General features: G+C 36.6%; 1 protein-coding gene across 6 annotated transcripts in view; it reads right to left on the bottom strand.

Moving 5' to 3' along the window:
• WDFY3 (WD repeat and FYVE domain containing 3) overlaps positions 1-16,726 on the bottom strand; it is a 274,072-nt gene that overhangs the window by 152,360 nt on the left and 104,986 nt on the right. For 5 of the 6 annotated variants that reach the window (XM_070393438.1, XM_070393454.1, XM_070393445.1 and 2 more), the window contains exons 4-5: positions 6,725-6,834; positions 2,443-2,604 (exon numbers count right to left, since the gene is read on the bottom strand). In XM_070393438.1, coding sequence (XP_070249539.1) covers positions 2,443-2,604; positions 6,725-6,834 — 272 coding nt within the window. Of the gene's footprint in view, positions 1-2,442; positions 2,605-6,724; positions 6,835-11,411; positions 11,466-16,726 lie in introns of all 6 variants that reach the window. The other variant, XM_070393429.1, reaches the window with a different exon arrangement.

Genomic DNA, 16,726 nt, shown 5'->3' with positions numbered 1-16,726 from the left:
AAAGGATGAAAACCATGTCCAGCCTGGGATGAGAAACTAAGAAAGGGAAGTGACCTGGTGCACTGAAGGAGCAAGGGGTGGGGGAGAGAGAGGAGGTGGAAGAGCCTGGTCTAACCACTGCCCCATCCTGCTGAGGATCACAACTGGGATACCATCTTTCAGTAAATGGGGAGTTTCATTTAAATGCTCTCTTGAGTCCCTTCAGGCCTTCACATTCAATGATCCCAATATGCCAAAATGAATCTTGCATTTGGTTGAAAGCACCCACTGTTTTCAGGTCTAGAAAAAAATTTAAGTTTTAGAAATTTTTGCTATACTTATTTACTATTAAAAATATACAATTCTGAGGGGGGTCAATTGAGGAAAAAGGAGACATATATAAAATTTTAGACAATAAATTTTATATATCTATATAGATATCTATAGATATATCTATATCTATAGATATATCTATATCTATCTATCTATCTATCTATCTATCTATCTATCTATCTGTATATATCTGTATGTGTGTGTATACACACACACACACACACACACACACACACACACACACACAATTCTGCCCTAGCTGGTTTGGCTCAGCGGATAGAGCGTCGACCTGTGGACCAAAGGGTCCCGGATTTAATTCCCTTGCGGTCAAGGGCATGTACCTCAGTTGCAGGCTCCTCCCCAAGCCCAAGCCCTGGTTGGGGTTCATTCAGGAGGCAACCAATCGATGTGTTTCTCTCACATCGATGTTTCTCTCTATCTTTCCATCTCTCTTCCACTCTCCCTAAAAAAATCAACAAAAAAATACCCTCACGTGAGGATTAAAAAATATATATATACAATTCTACTTCCATTTATTGCCTAAAGCATTAATTCCGTCTTTAGAAGGGCTTTATTGAAACAGGGCAACTAATCTAAAAAACACTGACTAAAAACAGCTTTAATTCCCATGAGGTTTACTCCTTCATTTACTTCCACTGCTTTTCTCGTCCATTCTAATTCAGGAGTCACATTAACCTGAGTTCTAATCCTATTCTGCCATTTGTTCTCACTGCCATTTGGGAGGAAAACAAAAATTCTGAAGTCATGGGTTATCTTGCAAATTATGAGGTAAGGGATTTAAGTTCATCACTAGCACAAAAGTATCTAATAAATCAAGTGTCCAATAAATATTTGCAGAATTAGTATTTTATTATCCTGTCTTTTCTTTTTTAAAACCGCCTTACCCTCCCACTCCTGTCCTTTCATGGCTAGCAGCTCTACAGAGTACAGTCATTCCTGCAGTAAACACCCCAGTTACATGGGGTGCAATTGCCATCTGGACCCAGCTCTACCTTACCTACTGCAGATCCACTGCCTTACTGTGTGGTGGTGACAACAGCGCAATCACAGGTACTTTCATTTCATATCTACTATGTCCTAAGGGAGAACTGTAGCTTTGTGTATTATTTAACTTAATTTTCACAAAAACCCTTTAGGTAGGTATCATTATCTTCATTTTAGAGGTGAAAAATCTGTATCTTAGGTGATATAATTTCAGAGAACTGGATACAAGCAGGAGTGGGGGTTTTTATTGAGGTGAAAACACATAACATACAATTTACCACCTTAATCATTTTAAAGTATAGAGTACAGTGGTGTTTACTCTAAGTACGCTGTTACACAACACATCTCTAGAACACTGTCATCTTGCAAAACTGAAACTCTATACCAATTGAAAACAACTCTTTTTCCCCACCCAAAACCCCTGTCAATCATCATTTTATTTTCTGAGTTTGACTCACTTTAGATTCACATAAGTGGAATTATACAGTATTTGTCTTTGTGTGTCAAAATGTTTTTTAATTCTATATTAGGTCCTCTGGGCACACTATACTTTAAATGTTTGTAGTTTGCTTGTTTTGAAAATTTTCTCCCAAGAAAGGCTATCAAAATGACAATATTTCCAGGCTAGGTAGCAAAGGTCTTTTTAAACCTTTCTTAACCACTAATGCTATTAAAGGAATGGTGGCCATGGTGGGAAAGAATGAATTTGCAGGCAAGGAGCAGAGGAGGTAGCAGCAGCCACTAAAATAAACATTTTTTATAATTTAAATATTTATAGTTAGATATACAGGGACTTCCTGTATATAGACAGCAACAAAAGAAAATCTCTTGACATTATAAGAAATATTACGACAAACTTAATGATTACCAACAAAAGTTTTCCTTGCTTAGTTCATTTCACAGATGTTATTGCTAGAACAAAGGTAACCTTAATAGTTGACTCTGTCCAAGAAACAAACTTGTTAATACCTCACATATTTCTCAAAAGAAGTGTACAGATCCAACAAATGTGACAGTTACATGAGATAAAAATAATAAACAACATGAAATACTACATAAAATGGAACAGGAAACACATTAATTGAAGGAATGCACCTGTCTCACTTTAAACAGCCCCTTCCATACCTGTACAAAAACTTTCTGGAGTAGTCCACGACGTTCTGCTAGAGGTAGCTCGTTCTGTGCACCTCCAACTGCCTCAGGCACATGTGGAAGGTCAAAAAACAGATACAAACATTTAACCAGGGTGGAAGGCACTGACATCGTTGTCATGCAGTCCACAGTTTTCTGGAAAACAAATCAATCAATAAATGAATAGGTAAATAAGTAAGAAGACAGACATAATTGCAACTGGTATAGCTAAGTGAGGTTACAAATTTTAAGCCAGAGGCTAAATCATTAACTCCAAATTTTCACGCAGGAAATTATATATAAAAATAAGATTTTAAATGCCTGAAAAAATTAAAAATAAATGTGTGCTGACAAATACTTATTTCCCATTTGGACAAATTTGCTCTAGTCAAATATTGAGATGTGTTTATTTGTTATTATTAAAGTATCAAGTAAGTTTGCTATTTATTTATTAAGAGGTAGCATGTTTCAGATAATATAAGCTCTGGTATTTAGAAAAAGGAAATTAACTATGAATCTGGCAAACTAATTTTGCTGGACCTCGCTTTTATCTCCTATAAAATGGGTATAATGGTACATACTTCTTAGGATTAATAGATTATGTAAGGTAACAAATGCAGCCTGACCGGTTTGGCTCAGTGGATAGAGCGTCAGCCTGCGGACTGAAGGGTCCCGGGTTCAATTCCGGTCAAGGGCATGTACCTTGGTTGCGGGCGCATCCCCAGTGGGGAGTGTGCAGGGGGCAGCTGATCAATGTTTCTGTCTCATCGATGTTTCTAACTCTCTATCCCTCTCCCTTGCTCTCTGTGAAAAATCAGTAAAATATATTAAAAACAACAACAACAACAAAAAAACAAATGCATGGACATATTAAGAACTAAATTATATATTAGTAGTTGCTTTACTATCACTGTAATGTTATTATTATTGTAGATTTTTGGGGCTGGAAGAACATTTGAAGAATATAGCCATCACACAAAATACAATCTCTGTATTATTTTCAAGGATTTCTAGGGAAAGAAATTCCAGACCTTCTCATGGTAAACATTTCAGTATTTTAAAGAAATATGCTATAATAATAACCAAAAATTTTCCATGGTGCAGTTTTTAATGAAAAGGTTAACCATGCCAGACGTGAGCATTTACTGAATGCCCAGGGTATGTCAGGCAGTGTGCTGGGAGCTGGACACGTGTCCCTGTCCTTCAGGAGACCCTAGTCTACCAGCAGAAGCAGACTCATCAGTAACTGATTTAACCTCATAAGTGTCACAGTGGGAGGACATACTGGCTAATATAAAAGGGACGCATCAACACTGCCAGGAATGAAATAAAAAGTGTAGAATTAAAATCTGAGGGGAAAGATCACTTGGAAGATACAAAGATTAGGCCACACAGTACATACAATATGTTTCAGGAACCTGAATCCTGAAAAGCCACAATAATATCTAATTTTTAATAAGTGTTTATTATAGCACAGGCACAAGGCTGAGCACTTTAAATTATTATCTCACCTACTCCTCACATTATCCCGATGAGGTAGATTCCATTATTGCATGATCCCTACCTTACAAGTGAAGGGATTGTGGTCCATTACTTACATACCCTGCCTCAGATTAAGTGGTCCACACTGTATATGCTCAATGACTTATGCACAGTCTCCCATTCCAGTTTGATTTTTATTTTGTTGGCACTGGGGACTCAATGAAGTGTTACAAATAATTAAGTAATAGAACCAGATTTCAGAGAATTAGTGGGCGGCAATGTAGATCATAAGTTAGATTACAGAGCAGGAAGGCCAGGCTAATTATTAGGAAACAGATACAGAAAACCCTATGAGATGGGACTGAACTAATGCAGCAGCAAGATGATGGGGAGGAGAGCGAGAGCCTAAAGAATATTCACTGCAAGATCTGGCTGTTTTTACAGATCCAGTACCATTTCTTACCTCTAATATTCAAAACCCCCTGCTTTTCCTACCTACACCTTACACTTCAGATGTCTCATATCTCCATACATCTAATGTTCAGTTTAAATACTTTTTTGTGTCTGAAACTGTCATTAATTTCTCACCTTTCCTCCTATCCTCACCTATAAAATGTATAAGGCTCATAATTCTATTTTCATAGCACTGCATACATCCACTACTGCATTTTATAGCATTAGCTTCATCCACTTCATCTGTCACCTACATATTGATTCAGAACCATGTTTTAGTCATCTCTGCATTTCACTGCTGCCAACAGAAAATGGCACACAAACAAAAAAGTCTAAAATACAACACAAATGTTTTTAAAATGTCTCTTTTCTCTTTTCCCAGTTGGACTATTGGTAGCTTTCTCTTTCTGTTAAGCAAAAAGATATGATTTTTCATTTTCATATTATAACTGACAGATTAAAAGTACAACTTGGTATCCAAACCGATTGGCAACTTCTGCAATTTTTAAAAAGTGACCAGGTTTATCTCCTGATTCTTTTCTTATACTTTTAAGACAATTTGTCAACTTCTGCATGTTTCAGTTAATCACATTTAATTGTTTTCTACTATGTGTTAGGTATTAGGTAGGACATAGTCTCTGTCACAACTGAGAAAGAAAACTACAGCATCAATAGAAAATATGAATAAAACAGAAATATGCCAAATAAAATTATTATTTTACATTTTACTCTAAACCAAACCAAGCTTCAGCACAGTAATGTAGAGGCATTTGTAACTACCATCAACAGCCAATAAATCTGGTATTTTGAAAGTCATCTGGTATGGTCCCAGATACATGGAAACAGGGGTCCACTTTAGGGCTATCTGAAAGTTACTTAGGGGGAGTAAAGATCTCCATTGAGGGGTTTCTTGGGATGCCAGGCTTCTACGCTAAAACTCAGAAAGTACCAGCTAGACCAGGACAATTTAGTCTGGTCCTTTTTCTGATTGAAAAAGAGAAAAACGTGCACACACACACACACACACACACACATACACCACAAGCAAAAGAAGGAAACAATCCATTCAAAGAAGGAAAATGTCCAAGTGCTACTCACTCTGAGCTAGTGACTAGTTTTAGGGTATGGTTACTAAAAACTAGCACCATTTGTGTTATTAAGTAAAGTGAAGTGTTTAAAAGCCCAACGTAATGAAGACAATAGCCCAGGGGTGGGCAAACTTTTTGACTTGAGGGCCACAATGGGTTCTTAAACTGGACCGGAGGGCTGGAACAAAAGCATGGATGGAGCGTTTGTGTGAACTAATATAAATTCAAAGTGAACATCATTACATAAAAGGGTACGGTCTTTTTTTTTTTTTTAAGTTTTATTCATTTCAAAGGCCCGCGGGCCGTAGTATGCCCACGGCTGCAATAGCCATTCTCAGAGTTGGTACTAACTTTGATAGGTAACTATACTCTGGACTGTAGAAGGTTGAATAAATTTACTTCATCCCCAAAATACCACAAGCCTAAAACCAGGTACAAATGAGCAGAGACAACATATATCATGACAGATGTTGATACAGTTGACTTAGAGGGGAAAAACTGATCTCCAAAATAAATCAAATGGTAAGGGAATATATATTTTCAGAAATGGTAGTATTTTCATAGTTTCCTTAAAGATTAGAAAAATTTAAAAGTATTTTCCAGGTCACCTACTTATTAGCTAAGTGCCCTTAGCTGAACCTTAGATGATTCCTCTAAGCCAGAGCTTCCCTAATGTCGGTAAAAGAATTCCTGGACTGGTCTGATGAAGTCAGAGCTCCTGGGCTAGTCACCTCCAGCCACAGGTGGTTCTCCCTGCCCAGTATGCTGTGGAAACCGTATGATGTTCTATGTGTGCTGACATCACAAAGATGAAAACCACTATTCCAAGTTAGGTATTTCCTCATGTGTAAAATGCCTAAAACATCAACCTCCTCATCTGGATGTTGTCAGAAGCATGAATAATGTATAAAACGAATTAGAACAGCGGTTCTCAACCTGTGGGTCGCGACCCCTTTGGCAGTCGAAAGACCCTTTCACAGGGGTCGCCTAAGACCATCCTGCATATCAGATATTTACATTACGATTCAAAACAGTAGCAACATTACAGTTATGAAGTAGCAACGAAAATAATTTTATGGTTGGTCACAACATGAGGAAATGTATTTAAAGGGCCAGAAGGTTGAGAACCACTGAATTAGAAGAATATCATGATCATCATAAAAGCTTATTCAGATATGACAATAATTTTACAAAATCCCAAGAGGATTAAAAAAAAGAGGTTGAGGTATCAAAGATGAAAACAAAGAACTCACCTGACCAGAGGATGCTAACAAGTTAATTGTTGTCAGAAGCATCCAGCCTCTACTGGCTTCTTCACTCTGATTGATTTCTAGGAACTGGACAATGGCCCGACTTGCAGCCTCTATAAAAGGAAAGGAAAAGGCAAGCTATTAGGTGGGGGGAGGAGAGGAATCACTTATAAAGAGGTTCTTCCTTAAAATCTGCAAAGAAATGATCATTTACTAAGCACACACTTTGTATCAGCACTATTACATGCTCTATGTAAACACAGTAAAGAGCAATGTTTTCATGGCACACATAGTATATCATCCTATACTTCGGAAATGTAAAACTCAACCTACATATTTTAGGGGAAGGTATGTCACAAAATAGTCAAAATGAGCCGTGGAAGAGGTAAAGTGTGAACTAAGCCTGCCTGGAAAGCAAGTATAGATGTTCTCTACTTTTCAAAGTTCACACTGGGCTGCTTCACTTTTTGATGCAAGACCTGTATCAGTCCCTGTTTTTGCTAACTAAAAGAAATCAGAAAATGATTTTTACTTTAACAAAAAAAGGTGAAAAGTGAAAATTCAGCACTTGTTTTGCAGGGAGCTGTTCTAGAGGCAGTGCACCAGGCACAGTGAGCGTGACCCTGCTAGCTCCCTCCCTGGGAACTACATCCCAGCATCCAACCCCACAGCTTTGATCTATGTCTGTGAGCATCTGTACTTTACCTCGATTTATTTTGTGCATTCATTAGCAAGATGTGTTATGGTATCGGAAAAGCCTAAGAGAGCTCGTAAGGGATGTTAAGTTTAGCGTAAAACTGGACACAATTAAGCATTTCGATCATGAGGAAGAAAATACATTGTAAGTGTGCTGAACTTCATGCAGCCAATATTCATACTATTTAACATGCAGAAAGAATCTTGGATGCTAGAATCTTGGTTTTGCTAGTAGTAAAGTGGTCTCTTTTAGGGAGCATCCAGTAACAAATAAAATCGAAATTCTGCTACTTGAGGGGACTGATGGGTGTACAAAGCATGGTGTATATTTATCATTATCATTCCTGCTTTAACTGTATGTTAGTGATATTTTAGGTTTTATGTGTGATTTGGTATGATCTGAAAGGTTATTTTTGGAACCTGGGAATGACCAAAATTTTTCCATATAAATTAAAGTTATGTATTTCTTCAAATTATGCCGTTTCAGTTCATAAAAGCTTTCATAGGCAAGTTCTACTTTTGGAAAACAGGGAAACTTGTATAGGTTTATCTAGGAAGTGGGAGCCAGTGGGAATGAAACCGAGCAATTAGGAGCAGAAATAAAAGTGTAGCTAGAGGAAAGAGCATAACGTACTGATCAAGACAAAGAACTGTAATAATACTGGGTTAACATTCTAGAAGAGCATACTTTGAGAATTAGATTAGAAGAAAGTCAACGCAGTGATAGGAAACTGATGCCTATTTATGATGGAAGGTAAGCTAAGGACTGTATTTGATTCTTTGGGCAAGAGGGAGCAAATGCAGTTTCTTGAACAAAGGAGGTGCTGAAAGGATTACCCTAAGACTATTAACTTACTAATAATGTATATGACAAACTGGGAAGGCAGAGACCAGTGGAGGGAACAAATTAGGAGGTTGCCTTCATGATACACATAAGTGGTGACTTGAGCAGCTGACTATAGGAAGAGAGAAAACAGGGGAAGTATCATTCACAGAACTGTGATGTTGCAAGAATCTTTGAATGTTAATTTAGCTCATTATATTTTTAGAGATAAGAGGAAATGGATAAATCCCTAACCATTATATACTTAATTTCATCAGTAGAGAGTTTGTCAATTTTCATATGGATAAACAAGATGAATGTTAACGACTTGTAGATTTAACTCATTTAATTGTTATAAGAACTATATGAGCTACTTTCTATTATTATACCCCTTATAACAGAAATTAAGAAATGGAGAGGTTAAGTTAACTTGCCTAGAGTCACATAGCTAGTCAGTGACAGAACTTACATTCAAGTCCAGACTGTCTAGCCTGTAAGAGACAAAAGACAGTGATAAAAAAACAAACAAAACAAAACAAAAAACACAACCTGGAAAAGAGGGAAGCCAACAGATGACTGGGTTATTATTATTTAATACAGGGGTCCTCAAACTTTTTAAACAGGGGGCCAGTTCACTGTCCCTCAGACCGTTAGAGGGCCGGACTATAGTTTAAAAAAAACTATGAACAAATTCCTATGCACACTGCACATATCTTATTTTGAAGTAAAAAAACAAAATGGGAACAAATACAATATTTGTATTTGCATGTGGCCCGTGGGCCGTAGTTTGAGGACCCCTGATTTAATATCTCAAAAGTAAAGTTATTATATTCAAATGTTCACTGATTTACAGCCTCTCACCCCGTTCTAGAGAATAAACAGAAGGTGAGCAATCTCCTTGCCTACCTTGTTCACTGGGGGTCCTCAGTGTGAAGCACGTGACTGCACAAAATGGGGGCTCAATAAGTATCCGTTAAATGGGTGAATAAACCAACCAAGGTTGATTAAAGAAGGACACAATGAGCTCAACTTCTGATGAAAATTAAGAGGTTTGGATTTACTAGGATTAACAGAAATTCCTGCAAGTTTTGAAAAGGGGAGTAAGATAGAGAAAGCAATGTTTAAGGCTGATTAAATTGTGAAGGTTCATTAGAGAGGGAGAAAACAAAACAATACCATTGAAAAACCTTCATTAACAATCATGGTTTGAGGTCAATGGTAAAAGGTGACCTGCAAATTTTTCCTGCAAGCTTACAATGGACCCAGCCATTTGCTACATTACATGAGGAGTCCTCGTTCCTTGATAGGAATTAAATGCTCATGGAAGGAAGACAACTCCTTCCCAGTTAGCTAAAATTCTCAGTTAAAGGCTGACATGCCATGCTTTCATTTCCTAAGCTTCTTCACAATTAGGCAACTTTGGTTTTAAATTGTGTATTTTCAATTTTGTAACTCAACACTTCTTAAAAAACTACCTGGAATCTTCAAGTAATTATTTCACAGTTATAGACTGTAAAGAAATTCTATTTCATAAAAAACATTCATTAGTAAATGAACTGATCAGTACCACTTATGCTTCTCAAGGAGTGGGTAAAAGGAGATTTTGAAGAACTCAAATTAAGAGGCAAAGTTATCTTTCTGATACAGAAGCTAGAAACCTATAGATATGACCACTCTGAGTGAATCTGAATTCCACCCACTATTAATGTTAAGAGAAAACTGGACAAATATGTATTTTTACTGCTATTCAATAAGTTGTCAAATATAAACAATGAATGCTAATGCTTACTTTGAGAACCAAAACACCAAAAATGGCCCAGCTGGTGTGGCTAAGTCATTGAACATGGAGCCATGAACCAAGAGGTCACCTGTTCAATTCCTGGTCAGGGTACATGCCTAGGTCAAGGGCTTAATCCCCAGTAGGGGACATGCAGGAGGCAGCCAATTGTTATTTCTCATCCATGTTTCTATCCCTCTCCTTTCCTCTCCCTCTAAAATAAATAAAAACATTAAAAACAAACAAACCAATAAAAACCACCAAAAATGTACTCTTTGCTTGAAAAAATTATATTTGATCAACCGTATTCATAGGAGTATATGCTTTCTTCTGTTTTGGTTGACAATGAACACTAAGCTATTCTTCAAAATAAGAAAAGACAAATAATGGAATAAAAAACCCCCCCAATGCTCTATTTGTTATTAAGCATTACAACAGTTTGACAGATTGCTGATCTGATTAAATAAGATAATACCTATGGGGAAAAAACCTTGAAAAGGATCAAGACAGTGTAATTACTAATAATATCCCTTTAACAACTTTACCAACTGAAGTGCTCTTTTTGATAAAGTGAAGAAGACTTAAGTTACATCAGGAATAATGTAAAATTATATTATCTGGCTTTGAATTATATGCTTATACAGACAAAGAAGTCTATATGTAACAAAAGTATTTGGAAACATTTTATTTTCACCTACTTTTTTTAGTGCTGCCACTCAAAACACCTTTAAAACTTTTGAAAGAAAAACACTCCTATTCAAAAAAATATTGCACTGGAATCTTTTAATTTCACTTATATGTAACAAATACAAATTTAAATGATGGTTTAACCCAAGGTTGTTAAGAGTTAATGAAAAAAACATTATCTCATATTGCAAGGTGCCAATCATTTGATTCAAGCTTTAGCTTTCACACTGCATTCCAATACATACATTAGATTCAAAAATACAGAAATGGAGTTAGTGGGATTCATTATTAGATTAAATAATGAATAGAATGTAGACAATTGTAAAATAAATTTAAGTTCCTAGTCTATATTGAGAGAATGTAAGTGAATTCAATTAGCATTCAGAACAATCAGAACACAAAACTTATTAATAATAAATGCAATACAACAATTTTTCCTTTGCAAAGTCCTTTTTTCTGCAGTCCATTTTAAGTGTAGCCATTTTCAAACTTATGCTTCAGATTGACAATGTGAGACATGTCAATAGTATTGTTACACTTACTCCAGTAAAGAAGAAACCAAACCCTCAACAACCCTTCCCATCTGTCTCCTGATCCCCTAAAAAAAACCTTCCATAAGTTAGTCAGAAAAACAGTATTAGAATTCATGACTTCCATGCTTCTTTTCATTTGATGATAACATAATCACACCTTGGGAATAAAATTACCTGAAGGTGTTGTGGCTTTGAAATCCATGGAGGACAGCGGGGCACAATGATTTTCTGTTTAAAAAAAAAGGCTGGGTTGTCTAATTGAGGATTCACTACATTACACTAGTTCCACAAGATGCTGCACGAGACGCCAACTGTAGTAGGCATCACGGGGTTTCTCCACCACTTGGCTGCTGCCCATTTTGGATTGCACCACTGGGTTTAACAGTGGCACCTCACATGCACCAAAGTCATTAATCATAAACTAAAGCTGTTTTTTCACAGGTGGGAATTTTCTGCTTTAATGGTGAAAACTGATTATTGTTCCCTTAGAATTAAGCAGACTGCATGTCTAAACTTAACTACACAAGGTGAAGAAAATATCTTAGGCTATAGCTTGTAAACAATACAGCCACAAAGTTATGTATTTTCTCTAATTAACTGAGAGTCACTACATATTTTTTAACAAAAGCCACAGAAAGTTAACAATAAAGAGAGAATTAAGGGAGACAGAGAACTAGAGCTGTGAAGGTTCCTTGTATTACAAATCAGTTCCATGTATACGTTTTGTATATTGATATTGCCAAAACTTTTCCATCCTTATTAACTCTGATAGATTTAAACAACAGAATTGCAGATAAGCAGGGTTCCTACTGAGATATCTATAATCCATGTCAGAAAAGATCTGATAAAAAGACTTGATATGCAAGTACAGGGTAGGTAATAAACAAAATAACCAGTATTGAACACCAAATTCGAAGGAGTTCTGGAAAAATAATATGACAAACAAATATAGCTATTTTTCATAAAAATAATAGAGGGCTCATTTCACCTGATTTTTTTGGAGAAAAATTATATGCATATTAACCATAACAATTACTGTCAATGATAATTTCCTGTAAAATAAAAGGTTATGTGAGGTATCGAAAGTAGTCAAATTCATAGAAGCAGAAAGCAGAATGGTGACTGTCAAGAGCTGGGAAGAAAAGGAAATGAGGAGTTGCTGATCGATGGGTGTAAAGGTACAGTTATGCATGATGAAAAAGTTCTGGAGATCTACTGTACAACACTGGGCTTTATAGGGAACTGTACACTTAAACATTTGTTAAGAGGGCAGATATAGTTATGTGATTTTTACCACAATAAAAATTAATCAATCAATCAGAAAATACAGATGGGGTAAAAAAGAATAAGATCATTCAGGATGTACTTAGATCTTGAAAATATAGAATTGTTTCAGTACAAAAGATAAAAAAATCTCCATGAAACTATTTCTGATAACAACACTGACCAAAAGAAACTTCCAATGTTCAGTATAATTTTGTCTATTGATATTGATATATAAAAATTATACTTTATTATTTGTCAGGTTGGCAAAAATTGCAATAAATTTTTTGGTGTGCCAAAGAATTTTAATAATTAGTTTGTGTTCCATAAGATAAAAAAGGTTTAAAATTGCTGTTCTAGGTGATACAGGAGTGAATACAACAGACAATAAAATTAAAGAAGTAAATAAACAAGATGCTTTAAATGATGACAAAGCTCTAGAGGAAGTATTTAAAGTGACTACAAATACAAGTATACTAACTGGTGTGGGACAGATTAGAAAACATCTATTTGAAATAGGGTGATTAAGAAAGGTTTTTGTTATGTAGGTAAAATTTACACAAATTTAATTGAATCTCGCTAGATTCTAAAGTTAGTAAATTTCAAAAGTTTAAACCTAAAAATTACATGGAAGTACATAATATGAAAAAATATATCTTAAAAATAGCTGGGAAATAAGATGTCATCAGTGGAGAAGGACAAAGGGCACAGGGGACTCTATGTATTATGTAATTTCCTGTTAGAAAAAGGTTTTTTTTACAAACATGTTGATTAGGTATTTACAAAGACAGCAACAGAGAAGGAAGAAAATAAAGTTTTGGGAAATTTTTTTCTAATCTAGGAGTAAATATTGCTCAAGAAAGAAAATGCAATGACAGGAGTCAATTTGTGACAGAGAAATTCCCTTATTTAAAATAGCTAAATAGGTATAAAACACACACAAATCTTATATTTAAGACCAGCTTCTTATTTCTACAGGAATAACTGAAATTAGGAAAGATAACAAAAGGTGCAATCCAACTTGGAGAAGAGAAGGGAGAAGATAGGGGCAGGAAAGGTACCTTAAATTACCTTACTATCTTTCCTTGGACTTCCTTCAAGGACTGAAAATATAACTAAAACTGTCTCACTTTAAAATCCGTATGTCAATTCATAAAATGTAATGCTTCTGAATAAGGGATTTTGTCCTCAGTCTAAAAATATTTAATGGCTATTGCTCCAAAAACTTCATAATGGGCTCCAGGGTTGAGCACAAAGATTTGTGTCTCTGCTCTCTCCTGAAAGCCCTTCCTGTGGCCTGAAATGTGTCCCTCCCAGGCTTCGTATGTTGAAGCCCTAACTCCTAATGTATCGGTATTGGATGATGGAGCCTTTGGAAGGCAACTAGGCTTAGGTGGGGCCATGAGGGTGGGGCCCTCATGATGGGATTCATGCCCTTAAAAAAAGAGAGGCCAGAGCTCTCTCTTCTCTCCTCCTGGTAAGAGTACATTGAGAATGTGCCATCTGCAAGCCAGGAAGAGAGATCTCACCAGAAACCAATCATGCTGAAGCTGTGATCTTAGACTTTCAGCCTCCAGAACTGTAAAAAAAAATTTGTTTCTATTTTTTAAGCCACTGGTCTATAGTATTTTGTTATGGCAGCTTGAGCAGACTAAGACACACAACTAAAATGGTTGTGGAAGTATTTTGTAAAATCATAAACCCATAAGGACAAAGAGAATAGGAAAGATGACAGCAACAGCTTGGATACTAAAATAGCACAGAAGTTAGCGGTAATTGACTTAGTAAATTCTACATCTTAAAGTAAATGCAAAAAAACACACAATGAAACTATAAGAACCAAGAGGCTCAGGAACTGGTGGCACTAGGTACTTCTGAAAGCAGAGGTAGTGTGAAACTGTACACTGAAGGATTGGGGAAATACTTTTAAGAGCAGCTAGGCACACAATGCAATATACAGATCATGTATCCTAGAAATGTACACTTGCAAACTATATGACCCTTTTGACCAGTGTCACCCAATACATTTAATTTAAAAAAAATAAATGTCATTCTATAGACTGTCACTGAGGAGGATGAGTAAACAAGTTAAAAAAAAAAGCACCTGGGTCCCAGATCCCCATTACAAAGTGAGCACTAGACTGTAGGTTTACTCAATGCAAAGAGTAAGAGTAGTGTTTGGATTGGGCAGGGGGGATGATGATACCACACCAGGCACAGCTACGGGCTCATGGAGACAAAAAGTACTAAAACTCAAGTACTGAATGCTGAGGGCCCTCATACCTTTCCCCTACTTGGCTTCCAACATGTTCAGAGTCAGACGTATATGGTTTAGGTAAGACTGGACATTCTTCTCTGGAGACTCTGTTTAGCCAGGGAAAGATGGCCAACAAAATGGCCCAGCAAGATCACCCTGGGCTAATGTCCAGAGTTGCAAGCTCCACCCACAAATACAAAGCCACCCAGCAGCTTTCAATCCATTCTTATACAGGAACAGATGGCCAAGGATGAGATATGTGAGGACGTATTCCAACATAAAAGACAGACAGAAAAATTAACAAAAAAGGCAACCTTAAAGAAACAGATTATAAAATCTGAAAAGAAAAACAAAACCTCAGATAGCTAAGTGAAGAAAATCCATTAAAAAAAAAAACAATAAAAAAGAAAAAACTCTTATAATTTAAATTACAATGTCACAAATAAAAACCTCCAAGGAAGGGATAGATTGTAAAAATCAAGAGCTCTCTTAGCAAGTAGAGTAAAAAAAACAAAGTCAGAGATGAAGATAGGAAAATGAGAGACAGCCTGGCAGGCGTGGCTCAATGGTTGAGCATCTACCTATGAACCAGGAGGTCACAATTCAATTCTAGGTCAGTGCACATGCCAGGGTTGCCGGCTTGTCCCTCAGTGTGGGGACTGCAGGAAGCAGCTGATCAATGATTCTCTCTCATCATTGATGTTTCTATCACTCCCTCTCCCTTCCTCTCTGAAATCAATAAAAATAGATTAAAAAAAAAAGAAAATGAGAGAGAGAGAGAGAGAGAGAGAGAAAGAGAGAGAGAGAGAGTGTGTGTGTCTTAGGGATATACCTGATTAGAAAGGGAAAGTAGAGGGAAGGATATTATTATATAAACAATTCATGAAACTTTCCCAAAATTAAAGGATATGCATTCCCAGATTTATTAATAAGAGTCCGATGAGTAATCAACATAATGGATAAATATAGGTCTACTCAAAGACATGTTATAATAAAATTTTATTACAGGAAAGCCCAAAAGAGGATCCTAAATGTTTCTAAAGAAAAAAAAAATAGGGCACAGAAAAATAATCATGTATCTAGGAAGCCTCAGATTTCCTAATAGCAGTATAGAAATGTAGAATATGATGAAGTGATTTTTGAATTCTGGGGGGAAAAATTATTTTTAACTGAGAATCTGATACCTACTAAAAGGAGGATACATATATAATGCAAACTGCAAGATTTCCCAATATGACCCTGGCTGCCTAAAGAAGGACCTAGCTAAGACCCCCTTCACTGACCATGTCCCCAGAGATGCTGCCCCCAAGCTCAACTTCCCATAACACTGGTAGCTTCCTCCCTCTGGTAGGAGGGCCTGTAACTTTGACTGGCTCCAAAGTTCTCTGGGGCTAAACAGCTACTATTCTCAAACACTCCTATAAACATCCAACAAGCACTCAAAGAGACAAGATCACAAGCAGCCTGTATGTTTCTTCACTGATAAGAATGCATTCACGTTTGTACTTTAGAACTGGGGTGGGGGGTGGGGGGGGGGGTGAGAACCTCCTAAGCACATTTTTCTGTGAGATAATGAAGGTGGTGGACCTGTGCCTCCTTCCTGTTGACTCTGGTTTCTCATGTGTCCCCTTTCTACTGTAAGAGTAAGAGTAACGGTGGTAAGCTTAAGAGCATAAAACAAAGCCACCATTAGATGACATGATGGGATGGTATCAAGCCCTGGTACCTGAGAAGGTTGTCAGCCTAAGGCATCACTCCCTAGTGAAGAGGAAAGAACACATCCAGCAGTCAAAGAAATTTTCACTCATGGGATTTCTTTAAAAACAAACAAAGATAAACAACAACCTCAAAACCAAAAATAATTCCCCTGCATCCTTTCTCAGGAAGCTGCTATTTGAGAAAAAGATGACACGAAACTCAGAAAACAGAGGCTCTATCTTACAGAGGTGGAAAGGCATCCAGGATGATG

The sequence above is a fragment of the Myotis yumanensis genome, unplaced genomic scaffold (assembly GCF_028538775.1).
Source record: "Myotis yumanensis isolate MYYU_CA2020_CCGP unplaced genomic scaffold, mMyoYum1.0.hap1 SCAF_1, whole genome shotgun sequence".
Lineage (NCBI taxonomy): Eukaryota > Metazoa > Chordata > Mammalia > Chiroptera > Vespertilionidae > Myotis > Myotis yumanensis.
Note: the sequence above shows the minus strand (reverse complement) of the source record. Positions and strands in the feature narration are given on the sequence as shown.